The sequence below is a fragment of the Nicotiana sylvestris genome, chromosome 7, assembly GCF_000393655.2.
Source record: "Nicotiana sylvestris chromosome 7, ASM39365v2, whole genome shotgun sequence".
In the NCBI taxonomy this organism is placed as follows: Eukaryota; Viridiplantae; Streptophyta; class Magnoliopsida; order Solanales; family Solanaceae; genus Nicotiana; species Nicotiana sylvestris.
In genome coordinates, this window is record NC_091063.1 from 68,609,411 (window position 1) to 68,635,241 (window position 25,831).

Below are 25,831 nucleotides of genomic sequence, written 5' to 3' on the forward strand. Positions count from 1 at the left end.
CAGGCTATGACTTCTGCACCACTCGCGCAGCCAGCTCGGGGTGGGGCTCAGCTAGAGGCCTCCCTATAGAAGGAGGTCGATCAGGTGGCAGTCAGGTTCGATTCTATGCTATTCCTGCCAAGCTAGAGGTTGTTGCTTCAGACACAGTGATCACATATATTGTCTCAATATGCATAGGGTTGCTTCTATATTATTTGACTCTGTTTCCACTTATTCGTATGTATCATTATATTTTGCTCGTTATTTGGATATGCCTAGTGAGTACTTAGTTTCACCTATTGAGGTATCTATGCCGGTGGGCGATACTATTGTTGTGGACCATGTGTATCGGTAGTGTGTCGTGACTATTGGGTAATTGGAGACTAGAGTTGACCTCTTATTTCGACGTGATTTTGGGCATGGATTAGTTGTCTCCATGTCATGTTATTCTGGATTGTCATGCTAAGACTATGACATTGGCGATGCCGGGGTTGCCAAGGATTGAGTAGAGAGGTTCTCTGGATTATGTTCCCAGTAGAGTGATTTCATATTTGAAGGCCCAATGGATGGTTGGGAAAGGGTGTTTGTCATATTTGGCCTTTGTGAGAGGTGTTGGTATTGATACTCCTACTATTGATTCTATTTCAGTAGTGTGAGACTTTTCGGATGTATTTCCTATTGACCTACTAGGCATGCCACCCGACAGGGATATTGATTTTGATATTGAATTGGTGCCAGGCACTCAACCCATTTCTATTCCTCCGTATCGTATGGCACCAGCAGAGTTGAATAAATTGAAATAGCAACTTCAGGAGCTTCTTGATAAGGGGTTTATTTGGCCTAGTGTGTCGCCTTGGGGTACCCCGGTTCTGTTGATAAGAAGAAGGATGGTACTATGTGGATGTGCATTGACTATGGGCATTTGAACAAAGTTACAATCAAGAACAAGTATTCTTTGACGTGCATTGATGATTTATTTGACCAATTTCAGGGAGTGGGGTTGTTTTCTAAGACTGATTTGAGGTCTAAGTATCACCAGTTGAAGATTCAGGACTAGAATATTCCGAAGACGTCATTCAGGACCCATTACGATCATTATGAGTTTCTTATGATGTCTTTTGGGCTGACCAATGCCCCAGTAGCATTGATGCATCTAATGAACAATGTATTCCAGTCATACCTTGATTCATTTTTTATAGTATTCATTGATGATATCATGGTGTACTTACGTAGCCACGAGGAGTAAATGATTGTACAACAGCAGTCGAGGGAGGAGAAACTTTATGCCAAGTTCTCCAAGTGTGAGTTTTGGCTTAGTTCGGTGGCATTCTTAGGGCATGTGGTGTCCAGTGAGGGGATTAAGGTGGATCCAAAGAAGATATAGACGGTTCAGAGTTAGCCCAAACTGTCTTCAGCTAGTGAGATTCAGAGCTTTCTCCTTGCTTTGTAGAGGGTTTCTCGTCCATTGCAGCGCCTTTGACCAACTTGACCTAGAAAGGTGCTCCACTCAAGTGGTCTGATAAGTGTGAGGAGAGCTTTTAGAAGCTCAAGACTGCCTTGACCACATCTCCAGTTCTAGTTTTTCCTTCAGCGTCAGGTTGTTATATAATGTATTGTGATGCTTCTCGGATTGGTATTGGGTGTGTCTTGATACAGAAGAGTAGAGTGATTGTTTATGCTTTGCGCCAGTTGAATCCTCATGAGAAGAACTACCTTGTTCATGATTTGGATTTGGCAACCATCATCCATGCATTTAAGATTTGGAGGTATTATCTCTACGGTGTGTCTCTAGCATTTAAGATTTAGAGGCATTAATTTGAGGTAGCAGAGATGGTTGGAGCTGCTAAAGGACTATGATGTTATCATTCTGTATAACCCCGGGAAGGCCAATGTGGTGGCTGATGCCTTGAGTCGAAAGGTAGTGAGTATGGGGAGCCTTTCATTCATTCCTGTTGGTGAGAGACCGTTTGAATTAGATGTTTAGTCCTTGGCCAACCATTTTGTGAGATTAGATGTTTTCAATCCCAGTTGGCTTTTAGCTTGTGTGGTTTCTTGGTCTTCCTTATATAATTGCATTAGAGAGCGTCAGTATGATGATCCCCATTTGCTTATCCTTAAGGATACAATTCAGCACGGTGATGCCAAGGATGTTACTATTGGAGATGATAGAATGTTGCGGATGCAGGGTCGGATTTGTGTGCCCAATATGGATGGGCTACGTGAGTTGATTCTTGTTGAGGCCCACAATTCGCGGTATTCCATTCATCCGGATGTCGCAAAGATGTATCAGGACTTGAGGCAGAACTATTAGTGGAGGAGGATGAATAAAAACATAGTGGGATTTGTAGCTCAGTGCCTAAATTATCAGCAGGTGAAGTATGAGCATCAAAGACCGGGCAAATTACTTCAGAATCTTGAGATTCCAGAGTGGAAATGGGAGCGTATCACCATGGATTTTGTAGTTGGGCTCCCACGGACTTCGAGGAAGTTTGATGTTATTTGGGTGATTGTGGATCGGGTGACCAAGTCCACACCTTTCATTCCAATTGGGACTACTTACTCTTTAGATCGGTTGGCTGAGATATATATCCGCGAGATTTTTTGCCTTCACGATGTGCCAGTGTCCATCATGTCAGATCAGGGCACGCAGTTTACATTGTAGTTGTGGAGAGCAGTGCAGTGAGAGTTAGGCACACATGTTAAGTTGAGTACAACATTCCACCCTCAGATGGACAGACAGTCCGAGCGCACAATTCAAATATTGGAGGACATGCTATGCACTTGTGTCATATATTTTGGGGTTTATTGGGATCAGTTTCGGTCACTTGCAAATTTTGCCTACAACAACAGCTACCAATCGAGCATTCAGATAGCTCTTTATGAGGCTTTGTATAGGAGATGGTGTCAGTCTCCAGTTGGTTGGTTTGAGCCAGGTGAGGCTAGGCTATTGGGTACTAACTTAATTTAGGATGCTTTGGACAAGGTTAAATCTATTCAAGATCGGCTTTGCACAGCGCATTCTAGACAGAAGAGTTATGCCGATCGAAAGGTTCGAGATGTTGCTTACATGGTGGGGGAGAAGGTACTACTCAAACTTTTACCCATGAAGGGTGTTATGAGGTTCAGGAAGAAGGGCAAGTTTAGCCCTCCGTACATTGGTCCGTTTGAGGTGCTTGAGAAGATTGGAGAGGTGGCTTACAAGCTTGCATTGTCGCCTAGTCTGTTGAGTGTTCACCCAGTGTTTCATGTTTCTATGCTCCAGAAGTATTTTGGTGATCCGTCTCATGTTTTGGATTTCAACACGGTTAAGTTGGATGGTGATTTGACTTATGATGTGGATCCGGTGGCCATTTTGGACTGGCAGGTTCAAAAGTTGAGATTAAAGAATATAGCTTCAGAGAAGGTGCGGTGGAGAGGTTAGCTAGTTGAGAAGGCTACTTTGGGGTGGCCATTGGGTGTCCTATGAACTTCAATTGTGCTCTTTTTAAGACAAGTATCATCCACAGATGGCTTACGTATTGCCTTACCCACATGTTGTTGCATGGTGCTAATTAACATGGAATAAGTGTAAAGTGTTTTATAGTGCTCGTAATTCGTCTTGTGCACATATGATCAAATGCTACGTGTGGGATACGACACACACCACTATGAATTGATGTGGCTAGAGTGAACTAATGTTGTTTCTTGGCTCTTTCCAGGTACTATGACCACCTCCAAGACACCAACAAGTAATTATGGTAAGGGTAAGCTACCCTCAGATAAGCCTTCTACTAAAACTGGGGCATGGGCTAAGCGTGCTACTGAGCTTTGAACAAAGATAAGGAACGATAGGGATGCACGGGAAGTTTCTGAAGCAGTACCAAAGGAAGTGAAACACACATAGCCGTCTAGGTCAAGAGATTTTCCACTCCTGATTCGTGAAGGAGCTTGAGGCTACCCAAGGCTAAGAAGCGCAAGATGGCTGATGTGTAAGGGTGAGGCAAAGTTGTAGTCGATACGGAACCTGATCATGAGGAGGACCAATCCGATGAAGAGGAGTATATATAGGTTGCCCTACCTGAGAGTGATGGTGAACCTAGCGAACCAGTGGATGATTCAGTATGGAATAAGAACTTTGTTAGCAAGAAGGCTTGGCTATGTTGGAAGACAATTAAAGGAAAGCAAGTCAACCCAACTTTGTTCAAGAGGCCGTTGAATTTTGAGGCCGTCAAGAAAGATTTTTTGCCGATCGTGCAGAAGATTGAAAGGTACAGTTGGACACATTTTGCTCAGGGACCCAAGGGTGAGGAAAATGTGACACTCGTACAGGAATTATATACTAATTAGGACCTAGAAAATGGAGATGATATTGTGTGGGTCCGCGGACGTAAGACTGACATCTCTCTCGATACAATAAATAAGTATTACTATATTCCATTCTAAGCTCATGATGAGTATTTATGGCAATTTAAGAAGCCAGACCAATACCACATATTGCAGCTAATGTGTGACCTAATGACAGAGCCGTCGTAGACCAACACCAGAGGTCTAGGAAAGGGATGCATGACTAGAGAGACTAGTACTTGGTTGAACCGATTGAATAACAGATTGTTGGCCCAAGTAAATGTGAAGTTTTAAAGACTGACAAAAGGAACTCAGACATGGACCAGGTCCATCTTGTGAAGCACAGTCGTGATCAACCCAAACATGTGAGATGCATGTGAAGGAGATAAATCTAAATTATCAGAAGTAATATCTTTTGATCTGATCGAAAAGGTTGAATATTGGATAAGAAGAGAAAGACTCCTTACACGAAGAGAACACAGTTTAGGAAGAGGATAGTGTTAGAGTATGAGATCAACTAGAACTCTTCTCCCATAGAAGACTAGCATCTGTATCCCAGTCAATCTCTAATTACTAACGCATTAAATATCACTGTTGTTCTCTTTTACAAGTAATGAACTTAAGTAGAAGTTAAACATGAATTGAGAGCAAAATAGCAAGTCAATTTTGCAAGCAATTTATGTGTGATTCAAGCGTGCAATCCTGAAGCTACTTGAACCAGATAGAAGAACTAGTTCCAAGTGTCTATCATTTATTCTAGTTCAATTGTAGTAGGTGATTTTACATTGTACCTTTCAGCTTTTATAGAAGCAATTGTACTAGATACTTAGAGTATTCAAGTTAGAGTTAACTTGAAGTTGTCCCAACAGTTGAGATTGTGTGCCACAACGGGATTAGAGTTAATCCTTAGGTTTATAAAGAGTTTTGTAAATGTTGTTTTGGCTCAGTGATTTTAGTGGAAGTTTGGGAAAATCCTATTGAGTAGTTGGTCGTGGTTTTGTAACCTTTTGAGCCAGCTGTTTTCCACGTAAAAATCTATGTGTTCTTTATTTTCTTTACTTATTATTCCTCAAACAGTAAGAGTTGGAACACATAGAAGAACCAGGTCCTTCTATAATCAAGTTAAGCAAAAATTGGGTACCACACAAATCACCCCCCCCCATCTTGTATGGTATTGAAGTATAAAACATCAATTGGTATCAGTAATTGGCACTAAATGGGTCTTCAGAAACAAGCTTGATGAAGATGGAGCAGTTACAAAGAACAAGTCAAGACTGGTGGTCCAAGGTTATAGCCAAGATGAGGGCATAGATTATGATGAGACCATTGATCCAGTTGCAAGACTGGAGGCAATAAGACTCCTTATAGACTTTGCAACACACATGGAATTCACTCTTCATCAGATAGATGTCAAAAGTGCCTTCCAGAATGGCTACCTAAACGAAGAAGTATTTGTCAAACAACCTCCAGGGTTTGAGAGCAAGGAATGTCCGGAACATGTGTACAAATTAGACAAGGCTCTCTATGGACTCAAGCAAGCTCCTAGAGCATAGTATGAACGACTGTCCAAATTCCTACTTGAACATGGCTACAAGAGAGGTAAAATTGACAGTACTCTATTCCTGGGGGGAAAAGGTAAGGATCTTCTTGTAGTACAAATATATGTTGATGACATAATTTTTGGGGCAACCACTGACAAACTGAGTAAGGTTTTGCCAAATTAATGGGGAGTAATTTGAAATGAGTATGATGGGTGAGCTTAACTTTTTCTTAGTCTTATAGATCAAATAAAACCCAAATGGAACCATGATCAATCAGCAGAAATATGCAAAAGAGTTTATTAAAAAGTTTAAAATAGATGAATCAAAGGAAATAGACACAGTTGTTGCAACAGCTACTAAATTAGACATAGATGAACTTGGTTCATCTATTGATCAAAAGTTGTATAGGGGTATGATTGGTTCACTTTTGTATCTTACTACTAGCAGACCTGACATAGTTTTCAGTATAGGGTTTTGTGCTCGTTTTCAGGCAAATCCTAAGGAATCTCACTTGACTTCTATCAAGAGGATACTGAGATATTTGAAAGACACTACAGATCTTTGTCTTTGGTACCCTAAAGGTAGTAATTTTAATCTAGTAGGGTATGCTGATGCTGACTATGCAGGTTTCCTTGTGGATAGGAAAAGTACCTCAGGTATTTTTCATTTTCTTGGTTCATGTCTTGTATCATGGGCCACTAAAAAGCAGAATTCAATGGCCTTATACACTACTGAGGCTGAATATGTTGTTGATGCCTCTTGTTGTGCTCAATTGTTGTGGATCAAACAGCAGCTGATAGATTTTGGCATTGAAGTTGGTTGCATTCCTATCTTTTGTAATAACACTAGTGCTATAAATATGACAAAGAACCCAGTTCATCATAAGAGGACTAAGCACATAGATGTTAGACATCACTTCTTAAGGGAAAACTATGAGAAAGGATTGATTACCATAAAATTTTGCGCTACTGATAAACAAATTGCTGACATCTTTACTAAAGCATTGAGTAGAGAAAGCTTTGAAAGAAACATGTTAGAATTAGGGATGATTAAGATCACCTAATAGGACCAGCTCAAAATGCACCATGAATATATATATATATATGAAGAAAAAAAAATTGGCTAGGAAATTTGGAACTTGTGTAAATATCTAGATTAATTTTTACTCAACTTCATACTATAAATAATATACTCTTGTGACATGTGTTAATATGACTCACTGATCTCTAACAAAAAAAATTCTATTGTGGTAAATTGAGGCATGATCAAGAGAATTTTAAATGAAGAACCTGGTTCATCAGTATTGGTTCATGTGAATGCCAAGGTATGTTTTCTATACTCTGCACAATTAGAAATATAAATATTTAAATTAAGAGCAGAGTCCTACCATTGTTTAACACATTAGAAAATCTTATCTGTTTGTTTTTTAACCAGTTCCGTCCTCATTAGAATTCTAACCACAAAAATTACCTAAAATCTAGGGAAGACTAACCGTTTGTTCAACCTGCAATTTCAAGTTGATTAGACCTCTAATTGACTGTTGAAGCTACCGTTATCCATTAAATGAGTCTTTCCCTTTAAATACTCATTATTACTTCCTGCCACCCTCATAATTCAAAACCGTCAAAAACCTTCTTCACTCTCAATTTCTTTCTTCTCCAAAGGTTTAACTCACCCATTCTCTCAAGAAATCAGCTATAATGATGAACCCATAAGACAACCCTGAAACTCTTCCACAGCCTACTCCCTCTGATTCATCTACCCCTCCTCCACCAAGCACGACTCCCCAACCCAGGCGAAGGAAAGTAAAAATGCTTGATCGCAAAACAATGGCATCTGGTGCTTTTTCAAAGAAATTGAATGAGAAATTAAAGGCAAGTCAGGCCCAAGATTCTGATTCTGACTCTGATTCTGATTCGTTCAAATCTGCTAGTGAGGGGGAGGGACCTGGGTCTTCTGACTCTGAGAAGGCTCAAAAATCCCCTTCTATGGTAAGTTCCTCTTTGGCTGAAAATTTAGAAAATAGGTTTGTTTTGGTTGGGCCTATTAGGGATGTGAAATTACCTGAGTTAGGAAGGAGTGAAGGTAAAAAGAAATTTGGAAAAGAAAAGGAGAGAGAGGGTGAGCGTGGTGATGTGAGGGGAAAAGGGAAAGGAGTGACTGATTACTCACCCACTGTTGAATTGCATGTACCTGCAATTTGTGGGGTTGCACGGGAAACTGTTGAAAAAAGTAGCAAGAAGTCAGGGGGAAGCGGTTCAGGGAAGGCTGCTGGGGGGCTAGTTAATCTAAGCTCACAGAGGGATGAACCCGGTTCATCAACTGAAGAGACCTTAGCAGACCTTCTAAAAAAGGTAGGTGCCAGTTATGATCCAAGGAAAAGGAAAACTCCAACACCAAAAGCTCTCAGTGTTGCTAAGCCTTCTAAGAAATGAAAGGCTTCCTCTCCAACAACTACTGAAACTCCCTTGCTAAAGGGTAGAGCCACAAGAAGCAAGGTGAAACAGAGTGAGAGTGGCCTACAGAAGGCTTTGGCTGAAAGAAAGAAGAAGAGGATGGATAAAGAAAAAGGTAAGGTTGCAGAGTCCTTTGAAGTAGTTGAGGTTGAGGAGATGGAATAGGTCCATCAGTAGGACCATACAACAATGGAGGTTCAGACCCCCAAGCCCAAAAAGACCAAGAAGTCTTCCTCTGTGTCTAAGGTTGTTGAACACTCATTGGCCAAGAGGACAAGGTCTGCAGTGAAAAGCAAACAAGTTAGAATTTCTGAAGATGAGGAATGGAGTGGTGAAGAAGAAATTGTCTGATGGTGAAAAGACAAGCTGGCCAAGTTTGGCAAAAGGAAAATTTTGAAGGGAAGATTGCTGAAAGATTTGATGGAACTAGGAATGGTTCGTTTGGTTGACACCCTAGCTGCTCAGGGCTGGAAGGACATGGTCCTTTAGATGGATGGGAGATTGGCCAGAAATAAAATCATTGAATTCAAGGAGAATGCTGAGGTAAAAGGTGGCAGAGTTACAAGCAAAGCCAAAGGAGTTCAAGTGACATTTGATACAGAGAAGCTGGGAGAGATTCTAGCATCCCTGCTGAGGGATATGATGATTACACCAGATAGAGATGGCCAAGTCTAGATTCCCTTCCGTATGCCCTTACAATCACTAGGAGATTTTGTGATGTTGTAGAAGTGAATGAGGCCAAGTTTGTGCACAAGAGTGAAATGAAGCCACATCACAAAGTTATTTTTGAGTTTGTCAACAAGTTCCTACTGCCCAGGCAGGAGAGAAGGCATATTGCAAATTATATGGATTTAGTTTTGATGGAGTGCCTTGAAAGTGGAAGGAAAATTAACTGGCTACATTCATCATCAAGCTACTGGACAAGGTTATCAATGGCTTCAAGGCTCATGCCACCCCCTATGATTTTATCAACAGTAAAGTCAGCGCTCTTGTTCAGGAAAGTGAGGCCAAGGATGCTGAGATAGTTAGGCTAATGGCTCGTTTGGCAGAGGTTGAATCTGAGAGGGATGCTCTCAGAATTGAGCTTACCAAGGAAAAAGAAAATAATGATGGGATTCTTCAAAATATGTTGAATCTTCTCCAAGCCCAAAACCAACGCTCTAGCTACCCCAAGCCTTAGGAATTCTAGCCTTTATCTCCAGAACCTGTCTAGTAACTTAAGTGACCCGGATTAGAGATTTTTCTTTCTTTTTGCTCATGGTTTGAATATTTTTGCTTTCTGGTTGTGGTTGTTGTAGCAGCATATCTTCAATCAATGATATCTACTATTTTTTGCTCTTGTTGAATGTTACTATTTCCTTGATAGTTTAAATATGTTTGCTTGATTACTGATGATTAATCCATGATTGCACTTGCAGTTGCCCCAGTGTCCATGAGTACTTATTAAAATCTGGAACTCACACTTTGTTTATGCAACTTTTCTATGATGCCAAAAGGGGGAAGAGACATTGTGCTTTACATATTTTGAATAAGTGATATTTATAACCTAATTAACCTGGTCCTTGATGATAAGTGAATTTTCTAAAATTTGTATTGATGGTTAAGCTGAGTTCTTACAGGGTCTAAGTGAGTAAAAAGCACAGAGTTTGTCATCATCAAAAAGGGGAAATTTGTTGGCCCAAGTAAATGTGAAGTTTTAAAGACTGACAAAAGGACTCAGACATGGACCAGGTCCATCTTGTGAAGCACAATCGTGATCAACCCAAACATGTGAGATGCACGTGAAGGAGATAAATCTAACTTATCAGAAGTAATATCTCCTGATCTGATCGAAAAGGTTGCATATTGGATAAGGAGAGAAAGACTCCTTACACGAAAATAACACAGTTTAGAAAAAGGATAGTGTTAGAGTATGGGATCAACTAGAACTCTTCTACCATAGAAGAGTAGCATCTGTATCCCAGTCAATCTCTAATTACTAACCCATTAAATATCAGTGTTGTTCTCTTTTACAGGTAATACACTTAAGTATAAGTTAAACGTAAATTGAGAGCAAAACAGCAAGGCAATTTTGCAAGCAATTTATGTGTGATTCAAGCGTGCAATCCTAAAGCTACTTGAACCAGATAGAAGAACCAGTTCCAAATGTCTATCTTTTATTCTAGTTCAATTGTAGTAGGTGATTTTATATTGTACCTTTCAGCTTTTATAGAAGCAATTGTACTAGGTACTTAGAGTATTCAAGTTAGAGTTAACTTGAAGTTGTCGCAACAGTTGATGTTGTGTGCCACAACGGGATTAGAGTTAATCCTTAGGTTTACAAAGAGTTTTGTAAATGTTGTTTTGGCTCAGTGATTTTAGTGGAAGTTTGGGAAAATCCTACTAAGTAGTAGGTCGTGGTTTTTTCACCTTTTGAGATAGGTGTTTTCCACGTAAAACTCTCTGTGTTCTTTATTTTCTTTACTTATTATTCCACAAACAGTAGGAGTTGGAATACATACAAGAACCAGGTCCTTCTATAATCAAGTTAAGCGAAGATTGGGTACCACACAAATCACTTCCCCTCTTATGTGGTATTGAAGTATAAAACATCACAGATTGATACCGGTGATGCATAAATCGATTATATATTGGGAGAGTGTGTTCTTGGTATATGTATTGATGGCGAATATCTCCGTGAATTTTTGGGAGGTGATGCAGAGTCAGATGCACTGAACACGAGGTAACCAGCAACTCAGCCTTTACTTTATGCATACCTTGACCGCACTCTTGGCCAAATATAAGTTAGCTAGACCTGGAGATAATATTAGAGTTGTCACTGAAGGAGTATTGCATGATATATGTGATGTGTCAGAACTAATAAGGAGGGGGTCCAGAGGATCAGTAAGGATATACAATTGACAGCGATAGAGAGTGAGATACACCATTTGAGACTGGAGTTAGAGGCTCGAGATCGCGCACTGGCTAATGCAGCAGAGTCCAGGGAGAAGAGGATGCAGTCTCACTTTGCACACTTGATTGTTGTCTTTAAAGGTACCATGCTGACATGTTCTATTGGTATGCAGACTGATTCAGATGGGCCCCACATCATTGATTTGAGTGCTATTGATAGCACTATTGTGGAGGATCCAGAACTGGCCACTGTGACTGTAGCGGGCGTGGGGAATGATGCGACTCAGGTTCCTCCTATTGTGAAGGGTGAGCTAATTGATGCAGTTGACGTGTCTGGTGTCGCACTAGAAGATCCAGCACTTTTGGGGACCGAGGTTCACACCCGGTCCTCATCACGACCCGAATGATTTTGAGGGAGTTTCTGACACCCACTCTTCTATTTATCTTGCTTATTTGTATTTTTGTTATATTGTGTAATTTAGGATAGTGCACATCCTTCAGTGTGGGGTGGGGTGTTAGACTTTAATTTTTGTGACATGTGCTTAATTGCTAGTGATACATTTTGAATTACATGATCACTCTTATCGCAATTGTAATTGTATAATTGTAGTAGTTTTTTTAGTGGCTTAATCTCGGGTTGTCTTTAAACCACGGCTCTTTTCCAAGGATGCTATTTTTCTTGAACTGGGTATTTTTAGGTAGATTATTTAAAACTTTGTAAAGAATTGTAGACTTTTCTCAAAAATAGATTACCTAGACAGTTTTCTTGAGGAACTAAATCTAGAGAAAAATACAAAAAGATTTTTTTTATTTCTCTTTTATTTTGTTTTCTGGTTGAACTAGCAATGAAATTGGAAGAAGTTTGAGTAATTTGCGCCTTTTGAAAAGTTTTATATCGAGGCTTAGGTCTGGAGCATTTGAACTAAGAACTTTCTTCATGATCGTTATAATTACATGTCTTGACAATATGGGTAGCTTTTTTTTGACATCGAGGCTCATTTTTTTTACTCTTGTGATTAATTTTCGTGTGCTCAAATTTTATGATGACTGTACTAGTTGCTTTAACTCGAGAGTCAGGTCCAAGTCAACCTAAGTGAGTCATGTGCATTGTGTAAGGTGTGATTTTGGTGTACTTTGAGTCATAGGTGCTAGTCTAGAACTTACCCCGTGTGTGAGTCAAAGCGAAATGATTATGTTTTGTAAGTTTGGGAAGTGATATAGACTTTCTTTGATACACCATTTAGATTATTTTCCTACAAGTGATAATATTATCCGTAGTCACCCCTCTTTGAGCCTGTAGACCTTTTCTTTGGCAACCACATTACAAGCCGAACCCCTTTGTTTTTAATCAAATCTTGTTGAACCTTTACCTCCGAAAGCACTTAAGTAGCTAGAAGAGCAAAGAAAGAGATTGGAGAGCTTTTGAGTTGGAACATAGAAAGGCTGAAAAGGTACACTTGTGTACAAACAAAAAGAGATACTAGCCAAAAATACCAAATTAAGGAGAGTGAAAAAGAAAAGAAAAGAATAACACCTCTATATCTTTGTCTGGGCTAGTAAATATCTATATGTTGATGTGCTTGATGAAGAAGAGCCTAAATGTGTATGGTTTCATGGCAAGACATTGAATTGGTCATGACAAGAAGGTATTTAGAGGTGAAGTATAGTGTATTAAAATGATTAGGAGGGTTAGTCAATATTTTCTTAAGTATATCCTACCTGTCATTTAACCTCTATTTCAACCTATGAAGTCCTACTTGATCCTAGACTTTGCGAGCTTAAATTAGTAGAGACTTACACTATGGGCAAGCCTATGGTACGAGCTTTGGTGGCATAAGAGTTTCTTGTGAGAGTGAGAGAATTCTTTCAATGTTTGAGTCCTTAAAATATACTTGAACTTATATTGAGTGTGTGAACTACTTTCTTGTGGTTTATTAGTGAGGGCACATGATTTGCAAAGGATTAGTAGAGACCTTGAATTTTGAGTTGGTACAAGGAGCGAGTCATGGTGTGAAATGCATTAGGCGAGGATGTTAGAAAGAGCCACATAAAAAAATTTGAGTAATCATGGCATGAGTTTAAAACTTTAGGAAAGGTATGAATATTGCATATGTTGGTTCTAAGCATTGATATAAACCATTGTCATTGGTGTGATGCTTGAGTATATTTTGAAAGGTATTTCTTGCCTATGAGCTTAATTTTAAGTTGCTCTAGGATGAGCAAGAGTTTAAGTATAGGTTGGTGATAAAGATGAAAAGTGTGTGTTTTGAGTGTGTTTGTGTGTTATACTTTGTATGACGTGCGGGAGTTCATACTGCTTTTGAAGTGAAGATATGCTCATTACGTATTTTTTATGTGTAGGAACAAACTTATGTGGAAAAGGATCAAATAGGAGAAAAATTAGTGAGAAAAAAAAAAAGCTGACTAGAAAAGTCCCAGACAATGCAGCGAAATTCACTTCGCCAGACCGGGACCGGAGCAGAAGAAACCAGAAAAGTTTAGAACAGCAAAGCGAGGGTCACTTCACCAGACCGGGACCAGAGCAGAAGAAACCAGCTTTTCCAATCCAAAATAGAAGAAGGAAAATTTGCCTCATACAAACTCTAGTCGCTATAAATACATCCTAAAACGTGCTTTTGAGGGAGATACACTACTTTGGAGGGACAAAAGACTTTGGAAAGGCAAGAACACACTTGGATCAAGGAGAACGATTCAACTTCACGTACTTTCCTCTTTCTTCCTATTTTCTATTGCTATGAATTCTAGTCTTGTATTTGTGCAAACAATTATGAGTAGCTAAATTCTCATCTAGGGTTTGATCGAACCTATTGAAGGACGATTTTTCCACTGAGTTTAATATAATTTTCCATTTACTTTTCTCTATTTTTTCAACTATATTATTATTGTTGTTGGTTGAAAGAGCCTTAATTGACTGTGCCTATTTAGGTGTACTACTTGAGAGAGAGTACGTATTTAGGTAGTTGTTGAACAACACCACTCCTAAGATATTTGAGAAATAAATACAAAAGGTTTAAAAGCGGGATTAGAGATAACGAAACTTTGGTGCGATCATAGTGAGCGGTGAATTAGTACCAGCTAGCATAGTTCGAGAGAATACGTCTAGTAAATTGTGGTAATTGCTCGAGAAGATACCACACTCAAAATACTCACGATCGGTAGAGAATACTTAGGCGAATTTATAGTAAACGTAGCAGGGGAGATTCCGACAATAGGGAAAATCAAAACCCTAGACTTTTCCAATCTTATCTATAACATTTGCTTTGTTAGTAATATAATTACAACTTTCTAAATACTTTGGTCTTAGTTAGTAACCACTCAAACCATTAGTTAATATTTCTGAAGGTTGATTGCTTGAATTCTTGCGAAACTAGTAGTTGTGATTAGTAGGTTAATTTCCTGTAGGATTCGATTCCGAACTTGTAAATCGAATTATATTTGGAACTACCGCTAGACCTCTTAGGAGGCATAGATGGGCGTGATCAGTACTATTTCAATGTTATTTACTCAAACTATAGAGAGTGAATATGGGATAGAGTGCTTATATCAATATGTCCAAATCTGGGAAAAAGACAAGAATAATGGCCATTTATGTTTGAAGAATTAACCCAAATAGCCACTCATCCAACTGTTTCTGCCGCACTACATTGTCTCCAGCGCCCACTCATTCTCTGACCAACTAAAATGCTCACGTCATTTTAAGTGATGTGATCAAGGTGTACCTACAATGAATTATACAAAACATCACTTGAAGGTTTCAGTTTCTTATTCAAGCTTCTTGCCAAAAACTGAGAAATCAATCCTCACAAGCTTGAAGAACAAAGTTGAACGCAACTATGGACCAGTTCCTAAACAATAGCTTGTTGTTGTCCTAGTTGAGTTGTAACTTTGTGATTGTACTTATTGTATCTCCTAAACTGCTTAGCTAGAAGCGTTTGATTAGGAATCCTTTTGTAAATCCGTAAACTCCTTGAGTTTATGTTGTGACTAGGTTTGGCCATAAGCAAAAGTCTTTGTAATCGTAGAGTTACAAAGTGGTGTGTGGTGAGAGCATCACAAGTTAGTAAAAGTCTTTGTAACTAGGAAGTCACAAAGTGGCTTATGGTAAGAGTACCACAAGTTAGTTGAGTAAATTCTTTGTAATGGAGTCATTGCAAAGTGACTTGTAATAAGTTTTTACAAGTTAGTGAAGTTGAAAGCCTATAGGTGTAGGTCGTGGTTTTTTGATCCTCTTGTGTGGGATTTTTCTACATAAAAATCCTCTGCCTCATTAACGTACTGCTTTATTAGTATTCTCAACAGAATCTCATAGAGGACCAGGTACTCTACTGTTAGGTGAACTTACATAAACTAACAATTAGTATCAGAGCAGGTTCCTCCTATCAGGCTAACACCTAGGAAGGATCCTCATGGCTTCTCCACCAAATTTTGAAGAAGGTCAGTCTACATACCAACCACCCAAGTTCAATGGACAATACTATGGGTGGTGGAAAACAAGAATGCACAATTTTACTATGGCTGAGGATTGTGAGTTATGGGATATCATATGCGATGGTCCTTATGTTCCAACCAAGTTACTAGAGGAACTTCCATTTTCAATGGCAAAAACCAGCAAAGAGTACACTGAAGCAGACAAGAAAGTTGTGGAGAAAAATTTTCGTGCCAAGAAAATTTTAGTGTGTGGAATAGGACCTGAAGAGTACAATAAAATCTCCACCTGTGACACTGCCAAGGAGATATGAAAAGCCTTGCAAACAACTCATGAGGGAACTACACAAGTAAAACAGTCTAAGATTGATATGCTCACTACTGAGTATGAACTCTTTAAAATGAGGGACGATGAATCCATTCAAGATATGCACACAAGATTCACTTCCATCATGAATTAGTTACATTCACTTGGTGAAACTATTCCCAGAAACAAGCTATTGCGGAAAATCCTCAACTTTCTGCCTAGCTCTTGGGAAAGCAAAATGAATGCTATTATTGAATCAAAGGACTCACAGGAGCTGACCATAGAAGAGTTGATCGGAAACTTGAAGACCTATGAGTTGAAGAGAAAGATAGACAATGAAAGAAGGGAACCAAAGAAGGAAAAGAACCGGGTACTTAAAGTTGATAATAATGATTCAAGCGAGGAAGACAGTGACATGGCTTACTTAACCAAAAGATTTCAGAAGATGGTCAGAAGAAATGGAGAAATGCTAAAAAGGGACGGCTCTAACACACCAAAAAATTGTGATCTTTGTTACAAGTGTGGAAATCCTGGTCACTTCATGAAAGACTGTCCTCTCTTAAAACAAGAATTTTCCAAGAACTACCATGAGAAAATAGCTAAGATAAACCTAGTTCCCTTCAAGGACTTCAAGAGAAAAAGATCTGCTGACAATATGATGAGACAGGCTCTTGCAGTATAGGGGGGTTCCTCTAGTCAGTCTGAAGATGAACCTGATACTGGTGATAGTTCCATGATGGCAGTTGAAGGCGAGGAGATTGGATATGACTCAAATTTTGCTTTGATGGCTTAATCAGATGATGATGAAGACAATGGCAACAAAAAGGTAAATTTCAGGGATGTTTAGAGAAATTTGAAATCCTATTCTCCAAAAAAAACTCATGTCTTTAGTTGATGTATTAATCAATGCTTTTCATAGTCTTGTGGAGGATAGGGATTCTTTGACCTTAGAATTAGGAGAATCTGAACAAACTAGAGACGACTTAGTGGCTATAGTTACTGATCATAAGAAAACCATTGAAATCCTTAAAAAAGAAAAGGATGATCTGTTGGTAGAAATTACAGAGCTAAGGGAAACAATAGTGAAACCATGGACTAAGTCAAAACCTGAAAATTCTGGAATGGGAAAGGAGATAGCCAGTGAGGAACACATTAGGCTTGAAAATGAGGTGAAAGCTATGAGATCTAGGATATGTGCTGAAATTGAGAAAAACGAGCAACTCCAAACTGATCTGGAAAGAGTAAAAAATGATCTTGAAAAGTCCCTAAAGTGGACTTGGTCCTGAGAAGTTACCACTTCCTTGCATACTAGTGATTTTGAAAATAGGCAGGGAATAGGGTTCCAAAGGGAGAAAACTCCCCACAACCCTCACAACAAGTACGTCACTGTATCTGATAACTAGACTTGTACCCAATGTGGGAACACTGGGCACTTCAAGGAAGATGTCCAGGCCAAGAATCAATCGATTTAGAAAAACAAAGTGTTTGCTAAAAAGGTGACTACAAAAGAGGGACCAGGTACCACTCACAAAAAACGCACATTACCTGCATGGACTAAGAGAACTCTTATTCATCCTCTTACCTACTATAAGGGACCCAAACTTGCTTGGGTTCCTAAAACTAACTCTTAATCTCTTATGCAGGGAACAGTGAAAGGAAGCGGTCAATAATGGTTCATGGATAATGGGTGTTCAAAGCACATGACTGGGAACACTACGGACTTTCTTTCACTAAAAGCCCTGCAAGGAGGGAGTGTATCCTTTGGCAATGGAAAAAGGGGGTACATTCTTAGAGTTGGAAAAGTCGGGAAGTCACTCACTCATTCTATTGAAAATGTGCACTACGTCAATGGCCTTAAATACAGTCTCTTGAGTGTCTCTCAAATTTGTGACAAAGGAAACAAGGTGGAATTCTTGTCCAAAATATGTACAGTCACTGATCTTGTGACCGGTGAAATAGTATTTGTGGCCAAAAGATACAAGAACATCTATGTTGCTGATTTCGAGTCCTTACAGAGTGGTGATATGAGGTGTCTGAAAATTGTTGATAATGATGTTGAACTATGACACAAAAGACTGGGCCATGCAAGTTTTTCCCTTCTGAACAAACTAATTCAGAAGGACCTGGTCCATGGTCTACCTATGTCACAATTCAAGATGCAAAAAGTCTGTGATGCTTGTGCTAGAGAAAAACATGTGAAGTCCTCTTTTAAGTCTAAAAGAGATGTGAGCACCTTAAAGCCACTAGAGCTTCTGCATATGGATCTGTGTGGACCTATGAGAGTGCAAAGTAGAGGAGGAAAAAGATACATTTTTGTGATAGTAGATGACTACTCCAGATTCACATGGACTCTGTTTCTCAGAACCAAAGATGAAACTTTTGAGGTGTACCCTTTGTGTAGAAAATCCAGGTGAAGATGGAGTCTAGAGTCTCATGCATTAGATCAGATCATGGGACAGAATTTGACAATGTCAAATTTGATGAATTCTGCAATGAAAATGGCATCACTCGCAACTTCTCAGCTCCCAGAACTCTGGAAGAAATGGAAAGAACAATGCTGATCAACAATGGAATTGCAAAGAACTTCTGGGCTAAAGCTGTCAACACTGCCTGCTACTTGGTGAACAGGTGCTTGATCATATCACTTCTGAACAAAATCCCATATGAATTGTTAAATGGAAGGAAACCCAAGTTGACTCACCTAAGAATATTTGGGTGAAAATGCTATGTTCTCAACAATAGAAAGGATCAGCTTGGTAAATTCGATGCCAAGAGTGATGAAGGAATATTTCTGGGCTACTCTTCTCAAAGCAAGGCTTACAAAATATATAATAAGCGGACTCAATGCGTTGAGGAAAGTGTCCATGTTATTTTTGATAAGTCTTATCCATCATGTGAGAAGAGTGTTGAGGAAGATTAAGATAGAGAACCCTTACTAATCTCTGGTGAAGTCATTAACATGTCAAATGCAAAGGCAGATATGATGAATCAAGTAAAGGAGCTAAATGAAGAAAACGTTGTCTCATCTTCAATAGAACCAAGCACCTCAATTACAACCACTGAAGCTGAAGAAAGAGTGGTTGATGCAGTTCAGGGAACTCCACTAGCACCTAAGAGAAGGACAGAGGAAAATCAGCCAAACATACCATCTTCCTCTCAGAATGAACCTCAGGCGTCTAACTGGAGACACCAAAGCTCTCATCTAATAGACAACATTATTACTCCTCTAGATTCCAGAGTATAAACTAGGTCAAGAGCCAGAAATTCACTTGCCTTCTCAGCCTTTCTCTCCCAGATAGAACCTAAAAATATCAAGGAAGACTTGAAAGATGCATATTGGATTACATCCATGCAAGACGAGCTACATTAGTTTGAGAGAAACAATGTGTGGCACCTGGTACCTAGACCCCCAGATCGAACTATTATAGGAACCAGGTGGGTATTCAGAAACAAGCTCAAAGAACATGGAATTACCACAAGGAACAAGGCCAGGCTAGTGGTCCAAGGCTACAATCAGGAGGAAGGGATTGACTATAATGAAATATTTGCTCCAGTGGCTCACATGGAAGCTATTAGAATTCTAATTGCTTTTGCATCTCATATGGAATTCACCTTGTTCCAAATGGATGTCAAGAGTGCATTTTTAAATGGACTCCTTAAGGAAGATGTCTATATGAAGCAACCCTTAGGGTTTGAATGTCATGAGTACCCTGAATATATGTTTAAACTGGACAAAGCTCTATACGGGCTAAAGCAGACTCCTCGAACATGGTATGAAAGGTTGTCAAAGTTCCTTTTGGAAAATGGCTTTAAAAGAGGGAAAATTGACAATACTCTTTTCTTAAAGAAACGAGGAAGGAACCTGCTCATTGTTCAGGTCTATGTTGATGATATTATTTTTGGAGCAACAGCTGATTCTCTGTGTGAAGAATTTGCAAAACTCATGGGAAGTGAATTTGAAATTAGCATGATGGGGGAATTGAACTTCTTCTTGGGTCTTCAAGTAAAATAGTCCCCAAAGGGTATATCCATTTGTAAGCAAAAATACATCAGGGAGCTCTTGAAGAGGTTTGACATGGAAGCATCAAAGGTGATAGATACTCTCATTGCTTCTTCCACTCGACTGGACATGGATGAAATTGGATCTCCTGTGAATCAAACCATGTATAGAGGCATTATTGGGTCTCTCCTCTATCTCACTGTCAGGAGACCTGATATTGTTTTTAGTGTGGGGTTGTGTACAATGTTTCAATTAAATCCCAAGGAATCTGACTTTAAGGCTGCCAAAAGAATACTGAGATATCTCAAAAGGAACACAAGTCCTGGTGTTGTATTATCTGTCAGGTGACAGTTTTAATCTGATTAGGTATGTTGATGTATATTATGTATGTTATCTTGTGAACAGGAAATGCACTTCTGGAATGGCTCACTTCTTAGGTTCATGTCTTATCTCTTAGGGAACAAGGAAGCAAAATTTAGTGGCTCTTTCAACAGTTGAAGCTGAATATGTAGCCGCAGTATCCTGCTATGCTGAGCTTTTATGGATCAAGCAGTAACTGGAGGATTTTGGGGTGCTTACTGAGAGCACGCCCATTCTATGTGACAACATCAGTGAACTCAACATGGCCAAGAATCCAGTTCAACACAAAAGGACAAAGCATATTGATGTGAGGCATTATTTTCTGAGGGAGAATGTGGAGAAAGGGCTGATATGTATGAAGTTCTGCAGCACAGAAGATCAAATTACAGACATTTTCACCAAGGTGCTAAGTAGGGAACAGTTTGAAAAAAACAGAGTGAAGTTGGGGCTTTTAAAGCCCAATTGAGAACCTGATTCCTCTATATCTGGCTTTCACCTTCAAGAAATAACTGGCTAAAAGTGTTTTCTGGCCATGTCTAACTCACTTCAATACCATTGCAGGTAAACACGCATGATAAGTATAGAAGTTCTAGATGCAGTGCATGAATGATAAAAGAGGATTGATTCTTTCAAATAAAAAGGTCAAGAACCTGGTTCTTGTACCAAAGGTTAGTAGTTATGTACATCCTTTAATGCACGTCTTAAAAAGGGTACAAAACACAACTACTATGTCATCAACTTTTCAGATCCTGCTATCACGTCCCTTCATTTCAAATCGTTCCATCTCTCTTTGAAACATTGCAAATCTCTATGCCCAACTGCCGTTTCAGAACCGGTGCTTATTCCTCTCTCTCCATAATTATCCTCTCTTTTTAAAACCCCTCTTTTCTGCTCTTCATAACCATAAGTTTTACATTAGAATTTCCCAAAAAGCATCGTCACATTTTTTTAATGGCTGAGACAACTTCCAATCTCCATGCCTCAGTCGTAACTAGTACTAATCAATCTAAGGAGCCTTCCGCTCCCACTGAGCCTTCCTTACCCACTGTTACTCACGCCGTTATAGTCACACCTCACCCAGTCTCCCAGTCTCTTCCTAATTCAGAAACCCTTAAAACTGCTACTCTGTTCTCCCATCGTCTGAGTCTCCCACCAGTCAAAGACCAAGTGGAGAACAAGATCAAAACCCTGAGGTCACAAAGAGTTCTGACATCGTTGCTACCGATTCCATGGTGGTGGTAAAACCATGTGAGGAAGAGACAAATGTTGTAATCGTGTTTGTGGTGTCTTCTAATGGTGTACTGCATGAGATCACCTCTCAAAAAAATGAGGCACAAAGTGTGGGGGAAGAAGGGGCCATTGTAACTGTTGAAGGGGATACACTAGCAAATACTACTGGGGCATCACATGAGGAACCTGATCCCTCTCCAGAGGACCCAGGTCAGGGCTCTCGTTACCAGGACAGTGTTGTTCCTGCATTCGATGTTGTGCCCTTGGAAATTCAAGCACCTGAAATGAGATCCAGTGATGAAGAATACCTAGATAATGTGGCTCTTGACGCATTCATAAGAAAATGGAGGGTTGTATCCACCTCTGAGTCTGAAACCAAACGACCTACTACCAGGCTTCAAGTTAAGGTGGCCTACAATTCTGCTCTTCAAAAGAGCAAGAAGAGTAGTAAGAAGAAAAGGAGAAAGTTGGTGAAAGACGGTGTACCTGTAAGTGATGAGGAGATCCCTGTAGTCGAGGTGGAAGAGAAAACCCTAGATGAACCTAGTTCACTTATTAGATGGTCTTCGAAAACGACGAAGCCTGCTTTAGTAGAGAAGGGGTCAACATCTAGGTCCAAGATGAAAGAGGTGGTGAGTGACTTTTCGAAGTCTGATGAGGATATGTTAGTCAAATCCAAGGGAAAAGGAAAATTCAGTGGAGAGAAGTCCGGCAAACGCAAGTCTGAAACTTTTGAAAAACCTGGTTTTGTGAAGAGAATGAGAAGTGACGTCAGCCTTGGCTCTGAACGCCTGAGGCATCAAAAGGTTCTGCTGGGTCATACGTTTGACCCAGTAATCTCTAAGATGGCTGGAATGCGCCAAATTCTGGAAATGGTTGAGTTTCAATGCTGGGTGCATCTATTTCAAATTGATGCACCTAAGGTATATGAGGATGAGGTGCAAAGATTCTTTGCTAGCCTCTTTCCAGTTGAGACAGACCACATTTGTGCCTTGGTCAATGGGGTGGACATCGTGTTCGATGTAAAGTTGCTTGGAGAGATCCTAAAAGTTCCTACAGCTGGTGTGTCCAGTGTAAAAGATGTGTGTCAGTTTAACTTCAAAAATGTCGTGGTAAAAATCAATGCAAACCAGAAGGGGGACCAGATCCATAAGAAAGCGTTACTCCATGTCTATCAGTTGTTGTTCGAATTGGTTAACAAAGTTCTATTATCTCGAGCTGAGAGGAGGTCAGTGACTTCTAAGTCTGACCTGTTATTGATTGAGCAACTGGATAATTTTACTCTTGTGAGTCTTCCTGCTATTATGATTGAGCACATGCAAAAGGTTGCCACCTTCAAAGATGGTAATCATGGCCTTCCTTATGGGTTCTTGCTTACACAAGTGTTCAAATTCTTTGAAGTCCCACTGGGGACAGGAAATGTGGGAACTAGGAAGCAGACTTTCTCACAAACAACTTTGGAAGAGTGAAAGTGCATGGAAAAGAATGGGGGGGTAGGAAGTACATCAACCGTCTCACAGCTTATTAATGCTCAGAACAGTGCAGCTAAGGAAATTCGTCGATTGAAGGCTATGAATGCTATCCTGGAAGGTCAGCAAGCCTAAGGGGTTCCGGTGTCAAATGATGAAGTGGCTTGTTTGACAAAGGAGAATGCTGATCTCAGGGCGCAAGTAGAGAACCTGAAAGCAAAACTGCTCAATGAGCAAGAGTCGGCAAATGCCCGAATAGACCTCATTCTCCAAACGCTTGTTGCAGCTTCTAAGCCCTTTACTCCTAGTGCCCCCTAAGTACCCCTTTAGTGACCAATTTCTGGAAATGTTTGTTAATTTTTCTTTGATGTTTTGGCGGATGTTTTTTTTTTTTTTTTTGTGGTTGGGATGAAACACTACTACTCCCGTTTTAAAAAGTCCAATATTGCATTTCGATTTTTCAAAGCAAAGGCATATTAATGTTTTATTAATATCAATCCTTATTTTATTATGTCAGTACTTTCCTTTTGTGTTTCTATTCTCTATCATGATTGTGTGCACATATGTGGCATGAGTTAGCTTAGCTGGACTTCTTTGTGTTGTTATTCTATCTGTTTTTTTAATGATGCCAAAAGGGGAAAAATAATATGGCCTGTGTTTTAGGGGGAACACATGTGTTACGAAAGGCATAGAGTCAGGGGGAACCTGTGTTATCCTGTTACTTAATCTGGTTCTTACTGCTCTAAATCCACTCTATAAATATTAAGTCTGTCATCATTAAATAGGGGGAAATTGATAGGTTTTAAATGTTCTTGCCTTATGTTTTGATGATCTAACAAACTTACTATTAAGAACCAGATAGGAAACCTGACCTACTCGGACTATACTGCAAGTTTAACGAATTCCAGCTAAAGGTGAACTGCTACAGCTTCAGGAGCTAGGAACCCAAACAAGGATCTGATACCCTTGTGGTTCCCTCATCATAGTACAAGTCAATTGGTCACAGCTAGAAATGAAGTGCCTGACTGCATTGTTTCTGCCGCACTGCACTGTCTCCAGCGCCCACTCATTCTCTGACCAACTAAAGTGCTCATGTCATTTCAAGTGATGTGATCAAGGTGTACCTATAATGATTTTATACAAAACATCACTTGAAGGTTTCAATTTCTTATTCAAGCTTCTTGCCAAAAACTGAGAAATCAATCCTCACAAGCTTGAAGAACAAAGTTGAACGCAACTACGGACCAATTCCTAAAAGATAGCTTGTTATTGTCCTAGTTGAGTTGTAACTTTGTGATTGTACTTATTGTATCTCCTAAACTGCTTAGCTAGAAGCGTTTGATTAGGAATCCTTTTGTAAATCCGTAAACTCCTTGAATTTGTGTTGTGACTAGGTTTAGCCATAAGCAAAAGTCTTTGTAATCGTAGAGTTACAAAGTGGCTTGTGGTGAGAGCATCACAAGTTAGTAAAAGTCTTTGTAACTAGGAAGTCACAAAGTGGCTTCTGGTAAGAGTACCACAAGTTAGTTGAGTAAATTCTTTGTAATGGAGTCATTGCAAAGTGGCTTGTAATAGGTTTTTACAAGTTAGTGAAGTTGCAAGCCTACAGGTGTAGGTCGTAGTTTTTTTATCCCTTTGTGTGGGATTTTTCCACGTAAAAATCCTCTGCTTTATTTACGTACTATTTTATTAGCATTCTCAGTAGAATCTCATAGAAGACCAAGTACTCTCCTGTTTGGTGGACTCACACAAACTAACAAACTTCATCTTGCATTATTTACTCTCTTTCTCTCCAAATTCTTTGCAATTTGGGCACATAAATGCTTTATTGTGCCAAAGCATAACTTTACACCCCGAAGGTTTGAAGTTTGAAAAAAAAAATCAAACTTCTTTAGACCTTATGTCTTAACGTAAACTTCATTCAAACTTTAGAAATGAGGTATGAGATTTGAAATTCAATTTATTTCACTGAATAATAGTCGTATATATTGAGCTCGTAATGTGCATGTTGGAATATGATTTTGAGGTGACTAAACTTTCAATTTTTTTGATAAATTTCGATTATTCTTATACAAAAAAAATTATTTCAAATGTCCTCATATTTACAATTCTAGTATTTCTATTATTCTCGGTGAATTATATGAAATAGTAATATGTACAATTTCATGTATGTGTAAATTTGGTGACATTTTGTCCAGATTCATTGTTTTGAAAAATCACTTTGGGGTACGGTGAAAATGATATTATTATCTCCTCCTTTTAGTTACACATTTAGTTAAGAATGTTTCAATTTCATTTTTTTTTCTATCTACGAGGATTAGAAAATGCCTAATTAAAATAGTAATGGTATGAGATTTGAACTTGTGCACTTAGTTCGAATGATGGCTTTGTGGCCTTTGGGCTGTCAAGACAAGAATAGTTCATATTGGAAACTATACCTTGATAAATTTCAACATTACATCCCTTTTTGTGCAATTGAACATTCTGGTTGGCAAGAATTCCCTTGAAATAGTTTATTGCCTTTTGTTCGAACTTCAAATTTAGCTATCGCCCTATTGAACATTTGGACTATTTTTTGCTTTACTTTGAATGAACTACTTGTTTTTTCAGGCCATCCTACTGGATCAGCCGTCTGAAATTAAAAAATTTAATTAAAGATTACAGTAGAAAGTTTTATGTACTCTCTTTAAATCGCATCTCATTCGACTACCTTTTGGTCTCATTTAGCTATAATATATAATCCAAATTAGTTTCCCATATGTTGTTTCTCTGTTTTACAATTGATCAACAAAAACAAAAGTTGATGTTGTTGCTCTTAATCTTCCATA

General features: G+C 39.2%; 2 protein-coding genes across 2 annotated transcripts; both read left to right on the plus strand.

Annotated features, from left to right (window-relative positions):
• Window positions 1–15,618: 15,618 nt before the first annotated feature.
• On the plus strand, window positions 15,619–17,614 carry LOC138873275 (uncharacterized). Its single transcript, XM_070151722.1, has 5 exons — window positions 15,619–15,908; window positions 16,128–16,620; window positions 16,742–16,770; window positions 16,864–17,185; window positions 17,588–17,614. Exons 1-5 carry the CDS (start codon window positions 15,619–15,621, stop codon window positions 17,612–17,614), a joined length of 1,161 nt encoding a protein of 386 aa, XP_070007823.1.
• Window positions 17,615–17,644: 30 nt separating this feature from the next.
• LOC138873276 (uncharacterized) lies at window positions 17,645–18,358 on the plus strand. Its single transcript, XM_070151723.1, has 2 exons — window positions 17,645–17,848; window positions 18,062–18,358. Exons 1-2 carry the CDS (start codon window positions 17,645–17,647, stop codon window positions 18,356–18,358), a joined length of 501 nt encoding a protein of 166 aa, XP_070007824.1.
• Window positions 18,359–25,831: the final 7,473 nt, after the last annotated feature.